Raw genomic sequence first — 26,690 nt, 5'->3', positions numbered from 1 at the left:
AATTTCCCCAACCTTTCCACTTACAAAAAATCACTTCACTGTTGGCTTTAATGACTAATTTTCAACCTGACCTAAATGGACGGATGGTTGAGATGTTTATGAATTCCCTGTATAGGTTGACAGTGATTTGTATGGGAGAAGTAAGTAGGTTATGTTCAAGTATTAAAAAAAAGGAGATTCCTTACTAAGATTCCAAACCAAGATTTTGAAAATATCTTCAAAAAAATGAGGTTTTAACTAACTCTACATTTTCATTTGTAGGTTTATTAATGCAGTACAAACCCACTAACTGGCACTCGAAATGTGAAGCTCTATTCAGGTGGACTCTGGACCCAATTTTTTTCACTTCAACATTCCGTAATGCACATTTGGCTGAACAAAATGTTCTGCTAATAATTGTAAGAGTAAGAGGCCACAGTGCCTCTGAGCCTCTCTTTGTAGTTTACACCCTACACCTTATAAACTCCATTGTCAAAGGCTTTAACCGGTTAATTTTACCTCACTTCAATCTCAAACACCTTGGGGCATTTCTTCAGGACTGATGCCAAGCAGAGAACACCATCTTTCGAGATGCCGTTGTTGCTGAGGCTAAGAGAGAAAGGATTATTAAAAAAACTCACATGAGCATGAACAATGGACATATAAATACATTGCATTTCTCAAAATATATCAGTAAGTACACTAAATACTAGTTGACTCACAGTAAATCATGATCACTATTCCGCTGCATTAATGTGTACACCTGAACACCCTAGGCTGTACGGAAATTATATTTTTGAACTTAAACTACACACTCTTTCCTCACATTCCAATTCTATTGTAGTTAACTCTGACAAATGCCTACATTAAGGGGGAAGGCGGTGGTATAGTGGTATTGTCACTGGACTAATAATCCAGAGACCCAGGGTAATGTTCGGGAGACCCAGATGGTGAAATATGAATTCAATAAATATTTGGAATTAAAAGTCTAATGATGACCATGAAACCATTGCTGATTGTCATAAAAACCCATCTGGTTCACTAATGCCCTTTAGGGAAGGAAATCTGCCGTCCTTACCTGGTCTGGCCTACATGTGACTCCAGTTCCACAGCAATTGATTGACTCTTAACTTCCCTCTGAAATGGCCTAGCAAGCCACTCAGTTGTGTCAAACCACTAAAAGCCTAAAAGCAATGGAACCTGGCATCAAACTAGGCACCAGAAACGACAATGGCAAGCTCAGCCCTGTCGATCCTGCAAACTCCTTACTAACATCTGGGAGAACTGTCACAGACTAGTCGAGCAACACACTGACATAATCACACCCACAGAATCATACCTTACAGATAATATCCCAGACATCACCATCCTGGGGTATGTCCTGTCCCACCCGCAGAACAGGCCCAGCTGAGGTGCTGGCACAGTTGGGAGGGAGTTGCCTTGGGAGTCCTCAGCATCGACTCTGGACCCCATGAAGTCTCATGGTATCAGGTCAAACATGGGCAAGTAAACTTCCTGCTGATTACCACATTGCAACCCTACCCCCTCAGCTGATGAATCAGGGCTCCTCTATGTTGAACACCACTTAGAGGAAGCACTGAGGGTGGCAAGGGTGCAGAATGTACTCTGGGTGGGGGACTTCAATATCCATCACCAAGAGTTGCTCTGAAGCACCACTGCAGGTCAAGCTGGCTGAGTCCTAAAGCACATAGCTGCTATTCTAGGTCTGTGGCAGGTGGTGAGGGCACCAACAAGAGAGAAAAACATTCTTGACCTCGTCCTCACCAACCTGCCTGCCACAGATGCATCTGTCCATGACAGTATTGGTAGAAGTGACCACTGCACAGTCATTGTGGACACAAAGTCTCACCTTCATGTTGAGGATACCCTCCATCGTGTTGTGCGGCACTACTACCATGCTAAATGGGATAGATTTCAAACAGATCTAGCAACTCTAGAACTGGGCATCCATGAGGCACTGTGGGGAATCAGCAGCAGCAGAGTTGTACTCCAACACAATCTGTAACCTCATGGCCTGGCATATCCCCCACTCTACCATTACCACCAAGCCAGGGGATCAATCCTGGTTCAATGAAGAGTGCAGGCAGACATGCCAAGAGCAGCAGCAGGCATAACTATGAGGTGTTAATCTGTTGAAGGTACAACACTGGACTACTTGCATGCCAAACAACATAAGCAGCAAGTGATAGGCCGAGCTAAGCAATTCCACAACCAATGGATCAGATCTAAGCTCTGCAGTCTTGCCACATCCAGTCGTGAATGGTGATGGACAATTAAACAACTCACTGGGTGAGGAGACTCCACGAATATCTCCAGCCTCAATGATGGAGGAGCCCAGCACATCTGTGCAAAAGATAAGGCTGAAGCATTTGCAACATTCTTCAGCCAGAAGTGCCAAGCGGGTGATCCATCTTGGCCTCCTCTGGAGGTCCCTAGCATCACAGATGCCAGTTTTCAGCTAATTCGTTGCACTCCACATGATATCAAGAAACGGCTGAAGGCACTGAATACTGCAAAGGCTATGGGCCCTGACAATATTCCGGCAATAGTACTGAAGACTTGTGCTTCAGAACTTGCCGCACCCCCAGCTAAGCTGTTCCAGTGCAGCTACAACATTGGTATCCACCTGGCAATGTGGAAAATTGCCCAGGTTAAGTCCTGTACACAAAAGCAGGACAAGTCCAACCCAGCTAATTACCACCCCATCAGTCTACTCTCCATCAGTAAAGTAATGGAAGGGGTCATCAACAGTGCAATCAAGCGGCACTTACTTAGCAATAACCTGCTCACTGATGCTCAGTTTGGGTTCCACTGGGGCCATTCAGCTCCTGACCTCATTACAGCCTTGGTTCAAACATGGACAAAAGAGTGGAACTCCAGACATCAAGGCAGCATTTGACTGAATGTGGCATTAAGGAGCCCGAGCAAAACTGGAGTCAATGGGAATCAGAGGAAAAGCTCTCTGCTGGTTGGAGTCAGACCCAGCACAAAGTAAGATGGTTGTGGTTGTTGGAGGTCGGTCATCTCAGATCCAGGACATCACAGCAGAAGTTCCTCAGGGTAGTATCCTCGGCACAACTATCTTCAGCTGCTTCATCATTGATCTTCCTTCCAGCATAAGGTCAGAATTGGGGATGTTCGCTGATGTTTGCACAATGTTCAGCACCATTTGAAACTCCTCAGATACTGAAGCAGTCCATGTCCTAGTGCAGCACAACCTGGACAATATCCAGGCTTAGGCTGACAAATGGGCAAGTAACCACACAAGTGCCAGTCAATGACCATCTCCAACAAGAGAGAATCTAACCATCACCCTTGACGTTCAATAACATTACCATCACTGAATTCCCCGCTATCAACATCCTGGGGGATCACCATTAACTAGAATCTGAACTCGACTAGTCACATAAATACTGTGGTTACAAGAGTAGGTCAGAAGCTAGGAATCCTGTGGTGAGTAACTCACCTCCTGATTCCCCAAAGCCTGTCCACCATCTACAAGGCACAAGTCACGAGTGTGATGGAATACCCTCCGCTTGCCTGGATGAGTGCGAGCTCAACATTCATGAAGCTTAACACCAGCCAGGATGAAGCAGTCCGCTTGATTGGCACCCCATCCACAAACATTCACTCCCTTTACCATCGACGCACAGTGGCAGCAGTGTATGTCATCTACAGGATGCACTGCAGAAACTCACCAAGGTTCCTTAGGCAGCACCTTCAAATCCACGACCACTACCATCTAGAAGGCCAAAGGCAGCAGACAGATGGAAACACCACCACCTGGAAGTTCCCCTCCAAGCCGCTCACCATCCTGACTTGGAAATATATTGTTGTTCCTTCATTTTCGCTGGGTTAAAATCCTGGAACTCCCTCCCTAACAGCACTGTGGGTGTTCCTACACCACATGGACTGCAGCGGTTCAAGAAGGCTGCTCACCACCACCTTCTCAAGGGCAATTAGGGATGGGCAAATAATGCTGGCTAAGGAGTCCATCACTGGACATTGTATTATGTACTTAGGTTCTTCCTAAAAGTAAACTGCACCAGACATGTCTGAAATTCAACCCTGATCCATGATTCAATATAAACCAATTGTCTTATACAAGTTAACATACCAGGAGTTGCACACACATCTCACTATTAATAATCAATGATCTATAGACTTACTTAATCAGTTTGGAAATGTGAAAATCCGGTAGGATTTCAATGAATCTTCTTAAACCATGGTCTTTCAGTTCATTGCCGGACAAGCTAAAGAAAAACACAGAAACTCCCGGTAGCAAAGTGCATTCTAATTCAGGTTCCATGCCTGCTGTAACATAACCAGAGAAGTCTGTATGTGAAATAAGGGGGAAGGAGTTTCTTCAAGGGGCAATAACACAAATGGAAGTGGCCGGACTTCTGCCTATAGTCAACCATGCCATGATCCTGACCCATTTCCTCAGTGGGAGTCAATATGCTTCTCTGGAGTGGCTTCTGGTGGTATCTTCACTGGTCAGAGGGGATCATCACTGCCAGAGAGGAAAAGATCATGTTATTGCAGAGAGGAACTTGCTGCAGCACATGAGATAGGGCGGGCCCAATATTCCCTCTCAACAGTGTGGCCAAGCAGCAATCTGGAAGTTCCCATGCAGGCCACGCACAAGTTGTCCTCTTTAAATTAAATTTAAAGGGCGCACATACTTCAATAAATTGGCTGCACATTACAAAAGTAGAGGGTATTTTGGTTGTGTCTATGTGAATGGAGGCAGAAGTCTTTTAAATATTCCTGCACAGAATTTTGGATGTGTTTTTAAACAAGGTTACGTGCAGCAGAGACCCAATGAAAGACATCTGCAGCAGGTCAGATTGTCAAATATTGAGAACTAGAAAAAAAAACTGCAAAACTGAGTTGGAAATAGGTGGGATGGATGCATCTCTATGGGGGTTCTCGCCTTGACTCCATTTTTCCAGAGTTTCAATAGCTCTTCCTCTGAAATTATTGGGGTTGGATAGGAGAATCCCTGGGGAAAAATTCAGCCTCCAAGATTTCTGGAAATCCCACTCATCCACTCACTGGGCTCTTCAAATTCATCTCCAGTGCCATGTAACCCTGGATTCCTGTCACGTTCACAGGTTTAAATTATTCTATGTCCAGAGTTCATCTGTTGGCAGCAGTTTGCATTTAAAGTCATTTCTTCTGTTCCCCTCAGAAACCATTCAACATGTACAGACAACTCACATTAGAATCAACATGCCAGCTAAAAGCGATGGGGACTGTATTTGTGAAACGGAAAGACAAAAAAGATTCAGGAGGAATGCAGAGAGAGAAATTGGGTGCTAGGAACTGCTGAAAGAAGAAAATGAACCAAGATGTAACTTCTGCTTTTCTTTACACTGATCAGCTGTGGCACTCATTTCATTTGGTTTGATCATCACAGGGCAGGGAAGTTTTCTGTTTCAAGATATCACAAAAAAATTACCGTACTTACTCGAGGGATGCCAGCTGGGGGCAGCACTGTAGGATTCGGCAGAGAGCTTGAACATGCTGTGCTGCTAATTTGCAGTTCACAAGACTGTAAAAGAAAAATATCCAATTAACACCAGTGTTAACAACAAACAAACCTTATAACACAATTATTCTTCCCCTTTACCATCTGATATCCAATGCCTTATGGTGTCAGCCAAGCTTTAGTTGGTAGCGCTCTTGCCTGAGTCACAAAGTCATGAGTTCAAGTCCCACTCCAGAGATCCGGGCCCTAATCTAAGCCAATTCTCCAGTGCAATGCTGAGGGAGCGATGGACTGTTGGACGAGATGTTAAACCAAGGATCCATCTGCTCTCTAAGGTGGCCATAAAAGATCCCAGGGCACTATTCCAAAGAGGAGCAGGGGAATTCTTCCCATTGTCCTGGCCAATGTTGTCCCTCAACCAACATCATTATGTGGAGGCTGAGCGTCAACTCGCAGACACTTCCTCTTACCTCTCCCTGGACCATGACCGCACCACTGAACATCAAGCCATTGTTTCCAGGACTGTCACTGACCTCATCTCCTCTGGAGATCTTCCTCCCACAGCTTCCAACCTGATAGTCGCCCAACCTCGGACGGCCCGCTTCTACCTCCCACCCAAAATCCACAAACAGAACTGTCCCGGTAGACCGAATGTGTCAGCTTGCTCCTGCCCCACGGAACTCATTTCTCGTTATCTTGACTCCCTTTTCTCTCCCCTTGTCCAGTCCCTTCCCATCTACATCCGTGATTCCTCTGACACCTTACGTCACATCAACAATTTCCAGTTCCCTGGCCCCAACCGCGTCCTATTCACCATGGACGTCCAATCCCTCTACACCTCCATCCCCCACCAGGATGGTCTGAGGGCCCTTAGCTTCTTCCTTGACCAGAGGCCCGAATAATCCCCATCCACCACTACTCTCCTCCGTCTGGCTGAACTTGTTCTCACACTGAACAATTTCTCCTTCAACTCCTCTCACTTCCTCCAAATAAAAGGTGTAGCTATGGGTACACGCAAGGGCCCCAGCTATGCCTGTCTCTTTATGGGGTATGTGGAACATTCCTTGTTCTAGTCCTACTCCGGCCCCCTTCCACAACTCTTTCTCCGGTACATCAATGATTACTTTGGCGCTGCTTCATGCTCTCGTCGGGACTTGGAAAAATTTATTAATTTTGCTTCCAATCTCCACCCCTCCATCATTTTCACGTGGTCCATCTCTGACACTTCCCTTCCCTTCCTTGACCTCTCTGTCTCAATCTCTGGTGATAAAATGTCCACCAATATCCATTACAAGCCTACCGACTCTCACAGCTACCTCGACTACAGCTCCTCACACCCCGCTTCCTGGAAGGACTCCATCCCATTCTCTCAGTTCCTTCGCCTCCGTCGCATTTGTTCTGATGATGCTACCTTCAAAAACAGTTCCTCTGACATGTCCTCCTTCTTCCTTAACCAAGGTTTTCCACCCACGGTCGTTGACAGGGCCCTCAACCGTGTCCTGCCCATCTCCCGTGCATCCACCCTCACGCCTTTTCCTCCCTCCCAGAAACATGATAGGGTCCCCCTTGTCCTCACTTATCACTCCACCAGCCTCCGCATTCAAAGGATCATCCTCCGCCATTTCCGCCAACTCCAGCATGATGCCACCACCAAACACATCTTCCCTTCACCCCGCCCCGGTGGCATTCCATAGGGATCGTTCCCTCCAGGACACCCTCGTTCCCTCCACCCCTCCATCAAGCCCTACTCCTCAACTCCCACCTATGGCACCACCCCATGCCCACGCAAAAGATGCAACACCTGCCCCTTCACTTCCTCTCTCCTCACCATCCAAGGGCCCAAACACTCCTTTCAAGTGAAGCAGCATTTCACTTGCATTTCCCCCAACTTAGTCTACTGCATTCATTGCTCCCAATGCGGTCTCCTCTACATTGGAGAGACCAAACGTAAACTGGGCAACCGCTTTGCAGAACACCTGCGGTCTGTCCGCAAGAATGACCCAGACCTCCCTGTCACTTGCCATTTTAACACTCCACCCTGCTCTCTTGCCCACATGTCCGTCCTTGGCTTGCAGCATTGTTCCAGTGAAGCCCAATGCAAACTGGAGGAACAGCACCTTATCTTCCGACTAGGCACTTTACAGCCTTCCGGACTGAATATTGAATTCAACAACTTTAGATCTTGAACTCCCTCCTCAATCCCCACTCCCTTTCTGTTTCTTCCCCCTTCCTTTTGTTTTTTCCAATAATTTATATAGATTTTTCTTTTCCCACCTATTTCCATTATTTTTAAATCTTTTATGCCCTGCTAGCCTTTCCACCCCACCCCCACTAGAGCTGTACCTTGAGTGCCCTACCATCCATTCTTAATTAGCACATTCGTTTAGATAATATCACCAACTTCAACACCTCTGTGTTCTTTTGTCTGTGACATCTTTTGATTATCTGCTCCTATCACTGCTTGCTTGTCCCTACAACCACACCACCCCCCTCCACTTCTCTCCCCCCACCCAACCAACCCCCACCCCCTTAAACCAGCTTATATTTCACCCCTCTCCTTGGATTCACCCAGTTCTGTTGAAGGGTCATGAGGACTCGAAACATCAACTTTTTTCTTCTCCACCGATGCTGCCAGACCTACTGAGTTTTTCCAGGTAATACTGTTTTTGTTTTGGATTTCCAGCATCCGCAGTTTTTTGTTTTTATATCATTATGTTGCCGTTGGTGGGAGTTTCCTGTGCACAAATTGGCTGCACCATTTCCTACATAACAAAGTGACTACATTTCATTGGCTGTAAAGAGCTGCGAGTCATTAGGAGGTCGTGAAAGGCACTATACAAATGCAAGTTCTTTCCTTTTTTCTATAAAACGGGTGTGCTCCTGTTGTCAGGTTCTTCTTGGTAATACATGTAAATCCATGCCCTACTATTTCCTAATGCAGTGAACTGGTACATTATACATATGATGCCAAACAAATTAAACAGCCACTAAAAAGATCAATATAACATTCCACATAAATTGATTTTCTTATCTGCAAATTAAAGCAAATGTTGCCACAAATACAGCTTGGCATCATGGTGTGTGTGCTGTCCAATGAACAGCCTTGTTGTGTATTGCACTGAGAAACGATTCACCACGTGGATTCACTGTAAGTGACTCTATTTACACCTCCCGAACAGAAGCAGAAAAATTAAGCTCTTGTGGTACAGTAGCTCCGGGTTCAAGTCCCATCCCTTATTTTTAAAAGATGCTCGCTAATTCTGGACCCCCCATGAGGGGAAATCCTCTCAACATTCACCCTGTCAAGTCCCCTCAGAGTCTTATATGTTTCAATAAGATCATTCCTCATTCTTCTAAACTCCAATGATTATAGGCCTAACCTGCTTAACCTTTCCTCATAAGACAACCCCTTCAACACAGGAATGAGTTGAGTGAACCTTCTCTGAACTGCTTCTAGCACAATTATTTCATTTTTCAAATAAAGAGGTCAAAGCTGTACGCAGTATTCCAGATATGGTCTCACCCACCGTGATGGGGCCATAAAATTCTGGCCTACATCTACCAATTATCCAACCTGCTTGTTACATCCTCAAAGAACTCTAATAAATTAGTCAAATTTGATTTCATTTTCACAAAGCCATGTTGACTCTGCCTGAATGTATTACAATTATTTTTAAATGTCATGTTATTACTCCCTTAATAATGGATTCGAGCATTTCCCCTATGAAAGATGTTAGGCTAACTGGCCTGTAGTTTCCTGCCTTCTGTCTCCCTCCTTTCTTTCACCCGGTAAGGGCTGCACACTATCTCATTAACACAACTGGCTGTCAAATTGCTTCACAGTGGTGAGGATGCAACAGGGACAATATTGGGGGAGTTTCAAATGCGAGCAGAATTCAGGAGGGCAGGGACAGAGAAATGTCACTCTCACATCATGAAGTTGAAGCCTGGGCTACTTTAAGCTTCAATTGCATCCCATTCATCAACTGCCCACCCAAAACAAATGTTAAGAAGCTGGCAGACAACTGCTGGTAAGAGAAGATTATGAAAGTCTGCCGCAGGCACTCGGACAAGACACAAAGAGGTAGGTGGGGTGGGAAACCTGAAGCAGTTAAAGCCCAGAAGTTCTTTGTAGTGGATTTCTTACTCCTTTGTGTCCGACAAAAGTTAAGATTACCTTTCAGGACCTCTCCTTCTTTCCCTACAGGTTATACTGAGCTGAATGGCCACAGTTGGTGCTATGCTCAGTCAATGGTTAAAATGCCAACAGGGTCCTAATGGATTATAGGGTGATAATTACTCTCATGGCCACCCACATTCTTAAATGGATGCACGACCTACCAAGTTTTGCTCTGACATATTGATTGTAGGACAGCTTAGCTTTGTTGACGTCTGCTGCTTTTTGCCTTTGCACTGTTAGTAGCCTTGTGTTGCACTTTCACTGGGTTGGTGTTTCACTCTAAGGTATACCTGATGCTGCTGCTGCAGTGCCTTTCCATATTTTTTATTGAAACAGGATTGGTTTCCTAGATGGATAATGTCAGAGGAGTGAGAGACATGATACGTCATGAGGTTACTGATTCCACTCAAAGCCTCAAGACTGTTTGGAGTTGTCCCACCTGGTACAGTGATGTTGTCACACCTGACAATGGATGTTGACATTATGAAATAAGACTTTACTTCCACAGGGACTGTGTAGTGATTACACCTGCCAATGCTCTTGTGGACAGACATGTCTGCAACAGGTAAGCTGGTGAGGACAAGGTCAAGTAGGTTACTTGACTTACTCCTTCAGTACCCGATACAGGCCCACTCCTACAGTTAGAACTCAACTAGCTTGGTCACTGGTGGTACGAAAGTGCCACTCTTGGTCTTTACTTTGGGATCCACACTTGGAGGATATTTTATGATTCCCTTCCCCCCAAAAATGCTCAGCATGACAAGGTATTGCTTTGTCAACTGAATGGGATTAATAAGTGGTAAGCTGCAGGAGTTTTTATGACCTTGTTTGACCTAGTGCCACAAGACCTCACATTGAAGATTCCCAAAGTCAAGCCTACCCAATTGTACATCACTAAGCCCCATATCTGCAGATGATCCCTCGCCCCCACCGGTCTCTCCTAACCTCCTCTACCCACACCCCCCACTCTCCATTGGGCCTTACTGCCCCTCCCCACCCTGAGACCCCCAAAACTTACCTGGTCCTGAAATCCTGGAGCTTCGGCTCTGGGGACTACTTCCAGTCACAGTCCTTTTCGCTGCAGCTTCTAGTGCTGCAGGGACTAGCGAGCTGCTGGCCAATCAGATTGACTGGCAGCTCTCTGAGGCAGGGCTGCCTCCCGACTGAGGGGCAGAAGTCCTGCCTCCAGCCAATTAATGCTCGTTGGAGCATGACATGGCTGTCGGGCAGGAGATATTTGAACTTATGATCTCTGGTTAGTTAGCCTACATATATGGTGTGGACTATCATATCTTACGGTCAGTAATAGGAAATTACTCATTGCACGTCACCACAGTAACTGTCCCAATAGCTCGTGACATGCAAACCACAGACTTTAGTCACCTGAATAAATATTATCCTAATCTTTGTTGTGCATTCTTGCAGCTGTTTGTGTATATTCAGGACTCTCCAAGCAAAATGTTCTGCATAAATACCCCCTCAGCTAAAGATAATCAAGTTAAATTTCTGATTATTCACCATGCTACCGTCCACTGACAACATTCCAACTTCCAGTAAAAAAATCATCTGGTGTATTCCTTCCTCCTGACTTTAACCCTCCTCTCCTGAAGTTGCTTTCATACATGTAGGTGGCAGCAACTTCCATGTGGATATTCTGTCCTTCAGCTGTTTACTGCCCTTATTTGCCCTGTTTAGTTGAGGCTCAGATTTCAGAGCTTTCCACTCTGCTGCCCACATGTTTACTTCCTGGCTCAAAATTAAAAACATGAAGGGAGGGGAAGACCAATGCCTTTGGTTTCAGATATGATCCAGTTTACATTCACATGCTCCTCCAAATACTGACACATTTGATAAGAGAAAAGAAACTGCCCATTGTAGGAAAGTCCCCTCATCTAGGCTAAAGAGAAAAAGTTTTGTTTCTACTTTCAGTTCAAAGTTGCTAGAAGCATAACTAAATGCTCTGGCAGAAGTCAGTAGGAACAGAGGAACCCTATCTTCACAATACAGCAGGGTTAGCAGCTAGCTGGTTCAGAGTGAGAAGGCAATCTATCGCAACCCATACCATTTAACAGCAGGCTTAAGAATAAAACTGAGTAACCACTTAGCTACTTCTAGGTACACTTTCACTTCCCCCTGTAAGTCACCAGAGTTGTCTTCCTGTCTACTAATGGATTTACATTGAGGGATTCTTCGAAAAGCAGTTCAGGAATGCTACCTCAGAATGCTGCACTCGGGCACCTGTGCCAGTTGTATTGCTGGTTGGGTTATATTGCCACACTAGAGGAAAAGACTATTGGTTGCTCCTGGATAGGAATGCACTCATACAAAATTCAGGATTAAGCTCCAGGGACAGATTTTTACACTCCCGTGCTGGAGAGTTTGTAGGCAGGGGGCCACCGTAAAATAATTCGGATGAGCTTCCCACTGGGCTCTCACCTGCCCAGATCTTTCCACAATTTTACAGGGGGAGGGGTGGCATGGCCTAGGCTGGCCCCATCACCCTCACCCATTGAGGCCCTTAAGTGGCTAATTCCCCCACTCAAGGGCCATTTCATGGCCAGGTTGGCAAGAGTAGTTCGAGGGGAGCTGGGGGGGGGGGGATGCCCGAGATGGAACACTGCCCAGGCCTCAGGCAGGATGTGGAGGGGTGGGGTGGATCACCATTAACAGTTTCCTTTTAATATTGGGGGCCCCAGCCCCCCCAAAAAGGTCTGGTTGCTGCGGGTGATTCCCCCCCACCACCCCGACCTCTCCACCAACACTCCTAATCCCTTCTGCCCACATCCCCCCACTGCCTACTGAGCGTTCCAGCCCCTTCCCACCCTGAGACCCTCAAAACTTTCCTGGTCCTGGAATCCCAGTCCCAGTCCCAGTCCTGTCCACTGAAGCATCTAGTGCTGCAGGGACAAGTGAGCTGCTGGCCAATCAGATTGACTGGCAGCTCTCTGAGGCAGGGCTGCCTCCCGACTGAGGGGCAGAAGTCCTGCCTCCAGCCAATTAATGCTCGTTGGAGCATGACATGGCTGTCGGGCAGGAGATATTTGAACTTATGATCTCTGGTTAGTTAGCCTACATATATGGTGTGGACTATCATATCTTACGGTCAGTAATAGGAAATTACTCATTGCACGTCACCACAGTAACTGTCCCAATAGCTCGTGACATGCAAACCACAGACTTTAGTCACCTGAATAAATATTATCCTAATCTTTGTTGTGCATTCTTGCAGCTGTTTGTGTATATTCAGGACTCTCCAAGCAAAATGTTCTGCATAAATACCCCCTCAGCTAAAGATAATCAAGTTAAATTTCTGATTATTCACCATGCTACCGTCCACTGACAACATTCCAACTTCCAGTAAAAAAGTCATCTGGTGTATTCCTTCCTCCTGACTTTAACCCTCCTCTCCTGAAGTTGCTTTCATACATGTAGGTGGCAGCAACTTCCATGTGGATATTCTGTCCTTCAGCTGTTTACTGCCCTTATTTGCCCTGTTTAGTTGAGGCTCAGATTTCAGAGCTTTCCACTCTGCTGCCCACATGTTTACTTCCTGGCTCAAAATTAAAAACATGAAGGGAGGGGAAGACCAATGCCTTTGGTTTCAGATATGATCCAGTTTATATTCACATGCTCCTCCAAATACTGACACATTTGATAAGAGAAAAGAAACTGCCCATTGTAGGAAAGTCCCCTCATCTAGGCTAAAGAGAAAAAGTTTTGTTTCTACTTTCAGTTCAAAGTTGCTAGAAGCATAACTAAATGCTCTGGCAGAAGTCAGTAGGAACAGAGGAACCCTATCTTCACAATACAGCAGGGTTAGCAGCTAGCTGGTTCAGAGTGAGAAGGCAATCTATCGCAACCCATACCATTTAACAGCAGGCTTAAGAATAAAACTGAGTAACCACTTAGCTACTTCTAGGTACACTTTCACTTCCCCCTGTAAGTCACCAGAGTTGTCTTCCTGTCTACTAATGGATTTACATTGAGGGATTCTTCGAAAAGCAGTTCAGGAATGCTACCTCAGAATGCTGCACTCGGGCACCTGTGCCAGTTGTATTGCTGGTTGGGTTATATTGCCACACTAGAGGAAAAGACTATTGGTTGCTCCTGGATAGGAATGCACTCATACAAAATTCAGGATTAAGCTCCAGGGACAGAATTTTACACTCCCTTGCTGGAGGGTTTGTAGGCAGGGGGCCACCGTAAAATAATTCGGATGAGCTTCCCACTGGGCTCTCACCTGCCCAGATCTTTCCACAATTTTACAGGGGGAGGGGTGTCATGGCCTAGGCTGGCCCCATCACCCTCACCCATTGAGGCCCTTAAGTGGCTAATTTCCCCACTCAAGGGCCGTTTCCTGCCCAGCCTCAATTTTCAGGTTGGCAAGAGTAGTTCTAGGGGACCTGAGGGGGGGGGAGATGCCCAAGATGGAACCTGGCCCAGGCCTCAGGCAGGATGTGGAGGGGTGGGGTGGATCACCATTAACAGTTTCCTTTTAATATTGGGGGCCCCAGCCCTCCAAAAAGGTCTGGTTGCTGCGGGTGATTCCCCCCCCACCACCCCTGACCTCTCCACCAACACTCCTAATCCCTTCTGCCCACAGCCCCCCACTGCCTACTGAGCCTTCCAGCCCCTTCCCACCCTGAGAACCTCAAAACTTTCCTGGTCCTGGAATCCCAGTCCCAGTCCCAGTCATGTCCGCTGGAGCATCTAGTGCTGCAGGGACAAGTGAGCTACCAGCCGATCAGATTGATTGGCAGCTCTCTGAAGCAGGGCTGCCTCCCGACTGAGGGGCGGAAGTCCTGCCTCCAGCCAATTAGTGTTCGTTAGGGCAGGAAATGGCTGGTGGGACAGACAGTGTGAGCAGGGATGTGCTCTACACCAACTCTCAGATGGCAGGAAGCGAAACTCAGCCATCTGAAAAATCCCAGCCCAGGAAACTGCTGTGAACAACCCTGGAGAAAAATCATAGGGGCCTTAACAGAAAACAATACTTTGTTTAAAATTCTTAGAGACGGTGGAGGGGCGAGGGGGAGTCTATTTGATTGGGCAGGATGGTTAGAGGCAGAAGGTCATGCGATGGAATCTCCTGGGGTACATCCAGACAGAGTTGGTGACCAGAGCTGAGCTGCTCTGTCTCAGGAGTCAGAAAAGATGGCTGCCCAAGCCTTTGCTGACAAGGCTAGAATTGCTGCCAGAGGTGGAGTCACTGGAGAAACTCAACCCCTCGGCTTGGTCCAGAAGCTCCAGCAGTGACTCCTTGTTTGACTTAAAATGATGGAGAGGGCATCACTAAACAAATTCAGTATAAATAAGTCATGGAAAAGTGAACACATAATAGGTGCATCATTCCATTCATACAGGTGCCGTATCTAACTGAGATGGCAGACACAATTAATGGGCCTTGCTGATGGAATCACACAAATTTTTCCATTCAGGGGAAACAGCTTCACCTGTTTACAGTAAACAGGTTGCAGAGTTCACTAAAAGCAAATGTCAAAAAGCAAATGCAATAGAAGTTGCACATAAACATTGAGTTAAGGAACAACAGCTAACTCCCTCTGCTGCTGTGTGGATCCATGTCCAGCTGTGTACTTGAACAGAACACATCAGGTAAAAGATACCGGGGGTAGATTTTCAGCTTGCCATCTGGGTGTAAAGCTGACACTGTCATGAGAGTATAATAATTTTCATAATACTTTTCTAGTTTATTGTAAAGTAGGTTTATGGGGGGGTTGTGTTGTTGTGTCTGGGTGTGATTACATTTTGTAGCTAAGCAGACTGCAAGTTGTAGTTGTCAAAAGTAGTAAGGTGCAGAAGTGACTTTAATATGCTAATGCTAAACATGGTTGGGGTCTTAGCATGTAAGGTGTGAAGGGAATTTGCATTTTTAGATGAATGAAGGGGGATTTGGATTTCAAAGGGGTCTGTCTGTTTACAAATAGCCAGACAAGCAAATTAAGGAAGGTATTTATTTTTCTCAACTGACAATATATAGTGACATGAAAGTTTTTGTTATGCGGGAGATACAGTTTCAAAGACTTACGAAACAATAGAATTTACATATGAAGAGAGAAACATATACAAACGAGAATGAGGCTGTGTGTCAGGGAAGGCACTGTAAGATCTAACAGAAGTAAGTGTGAAATTGCCTCCAAGAAACTTCCAGTATTTGTGCATGAACCTGCTGTATAAAGAAACCGAAGCTGGAGAAAGCCATTTTTGAATTCCACTGTCCAGGGTATTGTGTTAATTTGCTGGATCTGTTTAAAATCTAAAAAATTTATTTTTGGACCATTGCCTTCAAGGGGGTGTAACTGAGACTCAGGTTAATTAGAGATTTTAGGAGTTATTATAGTAGTAATTTGTGGTTCTATGTATGTGCTTGAAATCTTCTCTTTTGTTAATAAATATTTTAATTTTTAAAAAATCTTTACAAATCTTGGTGGATTTATTCTGAATTCAGGGCATGCATCTTGAAATAAATTCAAATTGCAAAACTGTTGTGATCGCGCAATCAAGGTTCCCTCGTGGACTTGATTTGCCTGGCACACACCATCTGCCACATCATAGCAGCACCAATCAGCGGTCTACAATAGAAACTGCCTATTTCTCATCTCCACTGAAATAAAACGGAATTAGAATTGGGTGAATTCTATCATGGCCACAATTTACCAGGTCAGTGTAACAACAGGTTGGCAAGCTGAAACTCTACTCCAATAGGCTAGATTCTTCCGTTTTCCCCATATTTTGGCAATCATGGGGCGAATGACCCCAGAAAATTCCCTTCTTCTCCTGCAATCCCCTCTCTAATTTTTTTTATTACACTTGCCCATCTTTGGGTGGGCATATTATTTAGATACGAATGAAGGAGTATGTCTCCAATGTATTTCCCATGATTTATGCTCTTTGAATGCTGGACATAGGTTAGGTGGACACTAATAAAGAAAATGCCTTGTAAAGAAAGTGACACCATCTCCAAACTATTCCAGTTTCCCCAACAAATTTAAGAGATTTTCAACAAAAACAACTACAAAATACACCCAGGTTTAGGTGTCAGCCATGGTTCTTAATTAGGTCATGAGGTCAAGCTTATCTCCAGGGATTTAAGAAACAGAGGGGCAGAAATTTGTTAATGTAGCACTACTTCGCCAGCTCATTGCAGGCTTATGCTGATTCCCTGGGGGCAACCAGTACCAAGGGCTGCTACCACTCAATACCGGTGGCTTTCCTCATTGATATAATTGATGAACAGGCTGCACAGATAGTGGCTTGCTGCCTGTGCTGGAGAATCAACATAATCTGTGTAGCGTCACTTGAAGCAGCATTCATAGTTGACACACCAGTGCACTACTGAGGGAGTGCTGCACTATTGGAGGTTTACTCTTTCGACTCAGATGTTAAAATGAGGCCTGATCTGGCCTCTCAGACAAATGTGAAAAATCCCAAGGCACTACACAAAGAAAAGCAAAGGAGTCCTCATCAATAGTCCTGATCAACATTCCTCTCTCAACCACTACCACCGAAAACACATCATTCGGTCTTTTATCTGATTGCTGTTTTTGGGACCGTGATGTGTGCAAATTGACCAGCACGCTTCCCTACATTACAACAGTAACTACACTTAATATGGCTGAAAATTGAGTTGATTCCTAAGGTTGTGAAAGACACACTAAAACACAAGTTCTTTTTTCAAACACAAAACACCAAACTCTCCAAACATATTTACAAAAAGAGTGAAATTTGAATAAATAACAGATAGAAAAAGAAACATTCACTGGTTAAAGGAAAATGTTGTATACACCATTCAAAATCTCATTATCTAAATTCCATGATCACAATCCATAACACCAACCCAGCTGGAGGACATAACAGCAGGTTAAAAATAGGGCTACCAGCTGAAGGGATGCACCTACTTAATGGAAAGTGGCTTCATGGAGGGATAAATATTGCTTCAATCTTTGTAAAGGTTCAAAATAGATTTTAAGTATTAATCAACCTTTGTCAAGGCAGCATGACAGGGCTAGGAGAAAAGATGCAAAATTAAACTTAGGTGAAAGAAAAACCCAACATGGAGCTTTGCAGAGGTTGATGGGCATCCTAAAGCGTTTTGCAGCCAATGAATATTTATTTTAGAAAGTTTAGACACAGTTGCATTGTTGGAATGGTGCTAACCAACAATGAGAAGCTGGAGCTTGATGTTAATTGTGTCAATTGAGTTTAAGCACATACAGGTGGAGGGCATACACCAAATGGTCACTTCAACACATATAAAGAGACTTATTGACACAAGAGTTGAGTCAGGAGGAGATGTATATCTGTGATGTTTCACTCTGTGAATTATTATATTCCAAGTAAAGACTGGCTTTGGTTTCTCATTTCACCAACTGGCCATCAGGAATATAACACTTAATCAAAAACAGAATTACCTGGAAAAACTCAGCAGGTCTGGCAGCATCGGCAGAGAAGAAAAGAGTTGACGTTTCGAGTCCTCGTGACCCTTCGACAGAACTTGAGTTCGAGTCCAAGAAAGAGTTGAAATATAAGCTGGTTTAAGGTGTGTGTGGGGGGGGAGCGAGAGAGAGAGAGAGAGAGAGAGAGAGAGAGAGAAGTGGAGGGGTTTGGTGTGGTTGTAGGGACAAACAAGCCCCCCCCCACACACACACACACACACACACACACACACACACACACACACACACACACACACACACACACACACACACACACACACACACACACACACACACACACACACACACCTTAAACCAGCTTATATTTCAACTCTTTCTTGGACTCGAACTCAAGTTCCGTCGAAGGGTCATGAGGACTCGAAACGTCAACTCTTTTCTTCTCCGCCGATGCTGCCAGACTTGCTGAGTTTTTCCAGGTAATTCTGTTTTTGTTTTGGATTTCCAGCATCCGCAGTTTTTTTGTTTTTATATAACGCTTGATGGCTGTTTAAGCTGACTTGCTGCTGTGAGGAGTGCTCTGAAGTGTAGCAGTGTACCATACTTGTCAGTAGATAGATGCTGGGTTCAATGGCCTGTACACTAAATGTATTCCATATTGGGAAAATCTAACATCCAGTAAATATTTTTGGCCCCGACAAGTGGAGGCCTCCTTTACACAGAACATTATTCCCCTTGCAAATAAAGCCTCTGTTCCTTCATGTAGCTATGCAGTCAACTCAGTCACAGGGTAGCTACATTCAGTGAGCTCTGATGAAATTGATCTCCTGATCTAAATTGTGGAATGTGACAGAAGTCTGTACAAAAGAGCTGCCATCCTCAGCAGTTTGACAACAGCAAGGTGCAATCACTATTACCATGGCAAATACTGTATTGTATAAAACAAAATCTTTAATATGCAAGAGCGGCACCATCCACAGGAACATAAACTAATGCAGAAAATAAAAAGTAGTTACAAAAAAAAAAATCAATGCTTGGCGAATAAAGAAACAAGCTCATATCAATTTTGCAAGCAACCTTCCTTTGACAAGGTGAATTTGGAAAGGATGCTCCTCTTGTGGGTAAGTCCAGGACTAAGGGGCACTATTTTAAAATTAGGGGTTGCCCTTATAGGACAGAGATGAGGAGAAATTTTTTCTCTCTGAGGGTTGTGCGACTTTGGAACTCTGCCTCAGAAGGCGGTGGAGGCGGGGTCACTGAATATTTCTAAGGCAGAGGTACATAGATTCTTGTTGGGCAATTGAATCAAAGGTTATAGGGGGTAGGTAGGAATGTGGAACTCGAAACACAAACAGATCAGCCATGATCTTATTGAATGGTGGAGCAGGCTCAAGGGGCTGAATGACCTACTTCTGCTCCTATTTTGTATGTTCGCAATGGTGAAGGAACAATGCTTTAGTTCCAAGTCAAGGATGGTGTGTGATTTGGAGGGAAACTTGCAGGTGGTGTTCCCAAGGGTTTGCTGCCCTTGTTCTTCTAGATGTCAGAGGACATTGATTTGAAAGGTATTGTCGAAGAAGCCTTGGCAAGTTGCTGCAGTGCATCTTGTAGATCGTACGTTTGCAGGCACGGTGTACAAGTAGCTTTGGGGAGTGAGAAGGTGAATCACTCACTGCAGAATTCCCAGCTTCTGACCTGCTGTTATAGCCATAGTATTTATGTGGTAGGGCAGGTCAGTTCAAGTTATGGTCCTTAGAGACCGTCCCCCACCAGGATGTTGATAATGGGAGATTCAGCAATAGGAATGCCATTGAACAACAAGGGAAGATGGTCAGACTCTCTCTCTTGTTGGAGATGGTCATCACCTGAAACTTGCGTGTTGTGAATGTTACTTTGTCATGTATCAGCCCAAGCCTGAATGATGTTCAGGGCTTGCTTCATTATCTGAGGAGCTGCAAATAGAATCGAACATTGTGCAATCATGAGCAAACATCCCCATTCCTGACCTTATCATGGAGGGAAGGTTACTAATGAAGCAGCTGAAGAAGTATGGGTTTCGGACACTACCCTGAGGAACTCCTGCAGTGATGTCATAGGACTGAGATGATTAGCCTCCAATAACCCCAACCATCTTCCTATATGCTAGGTATGACTCCAACCTGTGAAGAATTTCCCCCCAATTTCCATTGACTTCAGATTTGCTCGGGCTCCTTGATGCCACATTTGGTTAAATGCTGCCTTGATATCAAGGGCAGTCACTCCCACCTCATCTCTTGAGTTCAGTTCTTTTGTACATGTTTGAACCAAGTCTGCAATGAGGTCAGGAGCTGAGTGGTCTAGTGGAATCCAAACTGAACATCAGTAAACAGGTTACTGCAGGGTAAGTGTCTCTTGATAGCATTGTTGTTGCCCTTTCCATCTTTTTACTGATGATTGAGCATAGACTGATGATTAGTCGGTCTGGATTCAGCCTGCTTTTTGTGGACAGGTCATACCTAGGCAACTTTCAGCTTAGTCAGGTGTGTGAACCTCTGTACCCGGGATTCCAGGCTGCAGTTGCTGTTGGCAAGGCTCAGCACCATCAGTGACACCTCAGAAATTCAAGGCATTAAGGCCCACAAAATAAATTTGAGAGAAGAGGGCGGAATAGATACACACAGAGAAATGATTTAACCCAAAAGGGTTATGTCAAAAATGTTTTTTTAGACTGATACACCCAAATTTAAAATGGATCTAAAAATCCCTCTGGCACTTGACTTTGTGCCAATTCAATGCTGACACCACATCAGCTCTTGTTGAAAGAACACACTTGCTCCATTGCCAGTGATTTCCAACAGCAGCCAGTTGATCAACCGTCAAACAATTGTAGTTTGAAGAGCAAGTGATCAATAAGGGTACTAAAGGAGTGATTGAGCAAGTGGCGTGGAGGGTCAGAACATAGCTGAGCAGATTTCATGAAACATTCAAGGATTTGACTTCGGCAATATTAACAGCTCCTGGGAGTGACATGGCAGCACTCAACCTGAAACTGAAACTGAAATCTTATATTGAAAAATGGGTAAATATCATTAAGCAGCTTACAAGATCTTGCACGCACAGGATAGCTTTTTTGGGTCTGTATAAACTCCATCTGTCACATAGCTGACACTACACACTCCGAGTTCAACAATAGCTGACTGTTCTGTGCTGGTGGATAGGCCTGATCGGTGTGTAGGACAACTGCAATAGGGTAACATCTTCTGAGACCGCACACGTGGCTTGCACACCACGAGTACGGATAGAGGAACTGTGGCATCATAATTTTCTGATGTGTGTCTGTGACATGCAAGGAGCCTCCTTTTGTGCTAGAATTTGGAAAAGCCACTCTGACAGGGGTGGTACTGGTACAGTCTTTTATTACAATCTGATCAACTTCAGCCAACATCTGGCTTGTTCTGGCTTGCACCTGGTTCTATACTGCGGGCACATTTTGGCAGGCCTATCTGAATACATTTTTCAGCCCCGATCAGAGGCAGTGGAAGGGGCTGAGGGACTTTGATAACACAGAGTACGAGGCACTCTTCACCTAACTATCTGATGTTAATATGAGTGCCTTAAATGAAAACTGATCCATTTGCCAGCAGTAAACTGCCATGCAAAATTTTTTTAAAAGTGGTTTAGGACAGTTTCCAACATTACACTTGAGTCAGACTAGAATGCTGCATGTTCTCTCCATATCTCCACCATAGCAATGCAATCGCCTTAGAATGGTACCTCCCACCTGCCCTCACACCCCAGTCTCCTGCAGTCAGTTTAGAATGTTCTCCAAGCACCATAGTACAGTCAGTCTGGAATGGTTGAATTGATGCTGGACAAGGTGTGTACTGAGCAAAGTGAGTTGTCAGGATGCAAGCTTCCACTACCTGAGTTTCCTGAGTAGTGCCTCGTGATTGCCTTCACATTCCATCAAAGGTGATAAGGACCCGGAGGACCTGTGTGGTGAAAGTAAAATGAGCGAATTCTGGAACACAACTGCCATCAGAGTCAATTCACTTATACTTTAAACTTCTATTTTAAACTGAAATACCTGTTAATTGGGGTGATTGTTGAGCCTGTGAAAAATTGAACTGTTGCAATGTTCCCACTATCACTGGAAGAAATTCAATTTATATATTAGTGAAGATTCTTTGCCAACTTTACACCAGTGTCTCCAGAGTAGTGTCTCAATGAATATGAATGACCAGGACTATGTAGTTGAAATTCTTGTGATATGACAACAGACAAAAGCTGATATAAACTAATACAATCATGCACACAGATAGTGGAAGAATGAATTCATAGATCCTGTAGCAGCCATTTGAACCTAAAGGGATTAGTTGCTTATACACAATAGATATTTTCACCTTGTTTCCCTGATGTGATTTCTTGCTGCTGCACCATCTCCTTAAGCCAGGGTTCCAGGGCCTGTGGTTCTGATTCAGCATTCCCGCTTTCAGAGCAAGTCAAATCAGACTCTTAAACCTTTTCCTGGACCCATCAAAGATTCATCCAGAAGATGGAAGCAGACCTCAATAAGAGTCCTGTCTGAGGAGAACCACTTGGATGAGCTTGCCTCTACAAGACAGAGCCTAGCTCAGTCTCTCTTCCATGCTTCTGCATTTGTCAGAACTAGTTTTGAGCCCAAGTCTACAATACATAGACTACAGAGTTGCACTGATTAACAGTTTAATCAGAAAACCACTTTCCAAATAGACCATGGCCTGAACTTCATGCTCCCCCGATGGCAGGTTTGTAGGTGGGGATGAGCGTGAAATAGCACACATGGGCTTCCAGCTGGGCTCCTGCCCCAACCTCTGTGACTTGATGCTGGGGTGAGCGAGGCCTCAGTTGGGCCGCCCATCTTTGCCCCACTTGAGGCCCTCAAGTAGCCAATTATTGACCACTTAAAGGCCATTTCCCACCCAGCCTCAAATTTTAGGCTGGCGGGAGGAGTTTCCGGGTATGGAAGATGCCCAAAAGTAATCGGGTTTAGGCCTTGGGCGGGAAGAGGGGGAGGGGTGTCTCCATCAGAAACCCCCTTTTAAACTTCAGGTGCCCACCTTTAAGGCCCGGTAACCGTTGGACCTCACTCTCACCAACCCCCAGCCCTCCTCAGCCTCTCCCCCGGCACCCAAATCCTCCACTGTCCAATCCCCCCCATCCCGGCATCCTTTACCCTCCTTGCCCCATGACCCCCCAAAACTTATCTCTTCCTGGAATCCCAGGACTTGGGCCCCAGTCCTGTCCACTGCAGCTGCTGGTGCTGCAGGGACTAGAGAGCAGCCAGCCAATAAGATGCGGGGCGGAAGTCTTGCCTGCAGCCAATTAATGCTCATTGGAGTGTGAAAGGGCTGCAGGGCAGGCAGTGTCGATGGGGATGTGTTCCCCACCGATTCTTTGGATGGCAGGATGGGAAACTCCATCATCCTAAACATCCTGGCCCATGTGTGTTTACCTGCAACCTGCAACCACTATTTTAGCAGAGATATTTGACCTGTTTAAACACCTCCACTAAATGACATTTACCCAGCAGAATCTCACTGTAGGATTTTAGGACCAAGGAGGATATTTTTCCTTTCAATAAATATTTTTCCCACCCAAGGGTAGTGTTCCATGGGCACCTTTGCCTTTTACCTCATCCAAGTGACTATTATCATGTGTAAATCTAGAAAACGAATGTTGGCAGGATGTCTAAAAAGAGAGTTGAGGGGGCATCACAGCCAAACTTAATTCTGTCTTCAGCTCACTCCTCACCCACAGGAGTCACTGTGAGCGGTTAGGAATGGGGTGACTTTTCTTTTCTCCTTATCCTGAGGGCAGGAGAGACAGACTGTAACTTCCTTACTACTGCCCTAGCTGGCATATGTTAACTGGAGGAGTTGACAGTCTGGGAGCCAATGTCAGTCACTGAGCACAGAGGTAATGGGTGAACAGGACTTGGTGCAAGTCAGGGTTTAGGCAGCAGACTTTTGGATGAGCTAATGTTTGTGGAGAGTGAAAGCTGGGCGATCAGTCAGGAGGCCGTTGGAATAATCTAGTTAATCTGTAGCTGGAACTTTCTAGGCTCTGTTCCATACTGAGCTGTGCATTTAGCAACAGCCATAAAGGAGCTTTAAATGAGATACAAATTTGCACCTGGTTATAACAAACATGTAGTTTTTTTCCTTCTCTAGTCCTTGGTAAATTGGTCAATACCACATTCCCACATTACCTTGTCGGGGCTGTGTTTGAAGGAAGCATGTTTCAGAGATGGATCCACAACATTGTGGCACCAATTCCCCAACCCACACTTCTTTTGAGCACAGATCCTTCCCACTTCCTCCCACGGCCAGAACACAGTGAATTTACTCTGTAAACATAAACTATAACACAAGAAGCCCTGTATCAGCATCAATATAAGTTGAAGATAACCAGATTGGTACAAATCTGGTTATTATTACCATTGTATGATACATTCATCAGCAAAAATCATCCCACTACATTCCAGAAATCATACTCAGGGTCAGGTCAGAGGGTCAAAGACAAAACAAGATGAGGAGATATGGAGTTGGAAAGATTTCTTACAAACAAGCTTTAAAAGAGTTCAATTACTCCCAGTTGCAGGAGACAATCCTTAGGGTTCGACTCAACCTTTCCAGTTACTTGCTGCTGCCCACAGCCATCACCCAATTCAAAGTCCTGCCCCCCATCCCGCCTCATTACCTGAAGTCTCCTCGTCCTCCTGAATAGGAATAACCTCAGGGCTTACTGCCCAGCAACAATCCCCCAAATCTCCCCCCACCTTATTTATGGGGCTGCATACCTATATGTGATTCTCAGTATCTGCACAGAGAAGGATGACGCAGTCCACAATACAGGATCTACTCTGTATTAAATCATATCGGAGAATGAGCAAATGTATAAATCTTCTCCAAAGATCTCTCTTACCTGACCTGGATATGCATGATATTCGGACAGGTGCTTATAGCATTTGCTATATTAAGAATACCATCTACAGTGATGTTATTGCCACCCAATCTGGAGGAAAGAAGGAATTTAAGTTATATTTACAGAATTCTTATTTCTTACAAACTTACAAAGGTATAAGTAAGGACCAGCTGTTATGACCACCAGACTTTAATAGACGGTTATGTTTTAAACTGCTCTTAATTTAAGGTAAAACAGAATGATGTGAAGTTGTACTGAACCATGCCTGATGATAGGCCCATGTGATTGGGTTGCCAGGGGGACAAGGGGCCCAGGTCAAACCCTATTGAAAATCAGAGGTGAGTTTTAACACCTGGTCACAAAGAAGGAGGCAGCTTTTCTTGCTGCTGTTTGCAGACTCGCAGGCTCTGAGAGGCAGTCAAAACCAGGGTTGATGAAGAAGACCCACAACAGGTGCTGCTATGCCAGGCGAAAGAAAAGGATTGTTTTGGGGGTAACCATCAAGTGGAGGGCTGGTGAGGATGGAGCCCATGTTTGAGGAAATAAGGACTGTGAAGAGTTAAAGATCACAGAATCACCCTTGCAACAGGAAGTCTATTTAATTATGCTCAAAGGGTTGAGTGAAGGGGACTTTGTTTAAAAGGACACTGGAGGATTCCACTGCCTGCTCTTCCCCCACCTACCACGTGTAATGGTGGTGGAGATCAGAGACTGGGTCCCTAGTGGATTTTCCTTCTTTCCACTCAGGTTTCTAGATGTAACTTGTGAGATCATATTTAAGGAAGGATGTTGGTGCTTTAGAAGTAATTCAGAGAATGTTTACCATACTAATACCAGGAATGAGCAGGTTGTCATATGAGGAAAGGCTGGACAGGTTAGGCTTGTATCCACTGGAGTTTTGAAGATTATAAGGTGACTTGATTGAAACCTTTAAGATCCTGAAGGGTCTTGACAGGGTGAATGTGGAGGGGATGTTTCCTCTTGTGGAAGAGTCTAGAACTAGGGGTCACTAATTAAAAATAAGTGGTCACCCATTTAAAGACAGAGATGAGGAGAAATTTTTTCTCACAGAGGGTAGTGAGTCTTTAGAACTCCCTTCCTCAAAAGGCGGTGAGAGCAGAGTCTTTAAATATTTTAAGGCAGAGGTAGATAGATTCTTGATAAACAAAGGGTGAAAGGTTATTGGTAGTAGGCAGTTGGTTATAATCAGATCGGCCATGATATTATTGAGTGGCGGAGTAGGCTTGAGGATCCAAATGGCCTACTCCTGCTCCTAATTCGTATGCTCATATAAGAATTCTACTTACTCAATTTTTCTCAGGCTTCCCATTTGAGGAAGCGCATCAACAAGTACTGCAATCCCAGCATCCCCCAGTTCATTATCTTGTAAGCTGGAAAAAGATTGAAGCAGAAAATGGTAAGAAATGTCAGGCATGAGTTGAACAGAATCACATAACTTGTTAGAATCATTTGTGATACTTGCTTTATTTCTTCCAGATGGTGACAGATTTTCAGTGCAGAAGACAAGTGGACAGCACCCTTCATGCTAATACTGCAGGATGTAAGGCTGGAATCAAAAGTTTGGTTTCCATTAATATCTCCAAATTAAAGCAATACCAATTTAGAAGGAAAATGATTAATACTATTGTAGTGCACAGTA

General features: G+C 44.8%; 1 protein-coding gene across 10 annotated transcripts in view; it reads right to left on the bottom strand.

Moving 5' to 3' along the window:
- The window catches only part of nlrc5 (NLR family, CARD domain containing 5), a 211,434-nt gene that overhangs the window by 107,018 nt on the left and 77,726 nt on the right, over nucleotides 1-26,690 (bottom strand). For 9 of the 10 annotated variants that reach the window (XM_041191229.1, XM_041191233.1, XM_041191228.1 and 6 more), the window contains 8 exons: nucleotides 26,514-26,597; nucleotides 26,338-26,421; nucleotides 25,031-25,120; nucleotides 22,152-22,214; nucleotides 21,988-22,056; nucleotides 5,474-5,557; nucleotides 4,170-4,253; nucleotides 499-588 (listed from right to left, as the gene is read on the bottom strand). In XM_041191229.1, the coding sequence (XP_041047163.1) occupies nucleotides 499-588; nucleotides 4,170-4,253; nucleotides 5,474-5,557; nucleotides 21,988-22,056; nucleotides 22,152-22,214; nucleotides 25,031-25,120; nucleotides 26,338-26,421; nucleotides 26,514-26,597 (648 nt within the window). The remainder of the gene's footprint in view (nucleotides 1-498; nucleotides 589-4,169; nucleotides 4,254-5,473; nucleotides 5,558-21,987; nucleotides 22,057-22,151; nucleotides 22,215-25,030; nucleotides 25,121-26,337; nucleotides 26,422-26,513; nucleotides 26,598-26,690) is intronic. The other variant, XM_041191236.1, reaches the window with a different exon arrangement.

This window comes from Carcharodon carcharias, chromosome 7, assembly GCF_017639515.1.
Source record: "Carcharodon carcharias isolate sCarCar2 chromosome 7, sCarCar2.pri, whole genome shotgun sequence".
Lineage (NCBI taxonomy): Eukaryota > Metazoa > Chordata > Chondrichthyes > Lamniformes > Lamnidae > Carcharodon > Carcharodon carcharias.
Note: the sequence above shows the minus strand (reverse complement) of the source record. Positions and strands in the feature narration are given on the sequence as shown.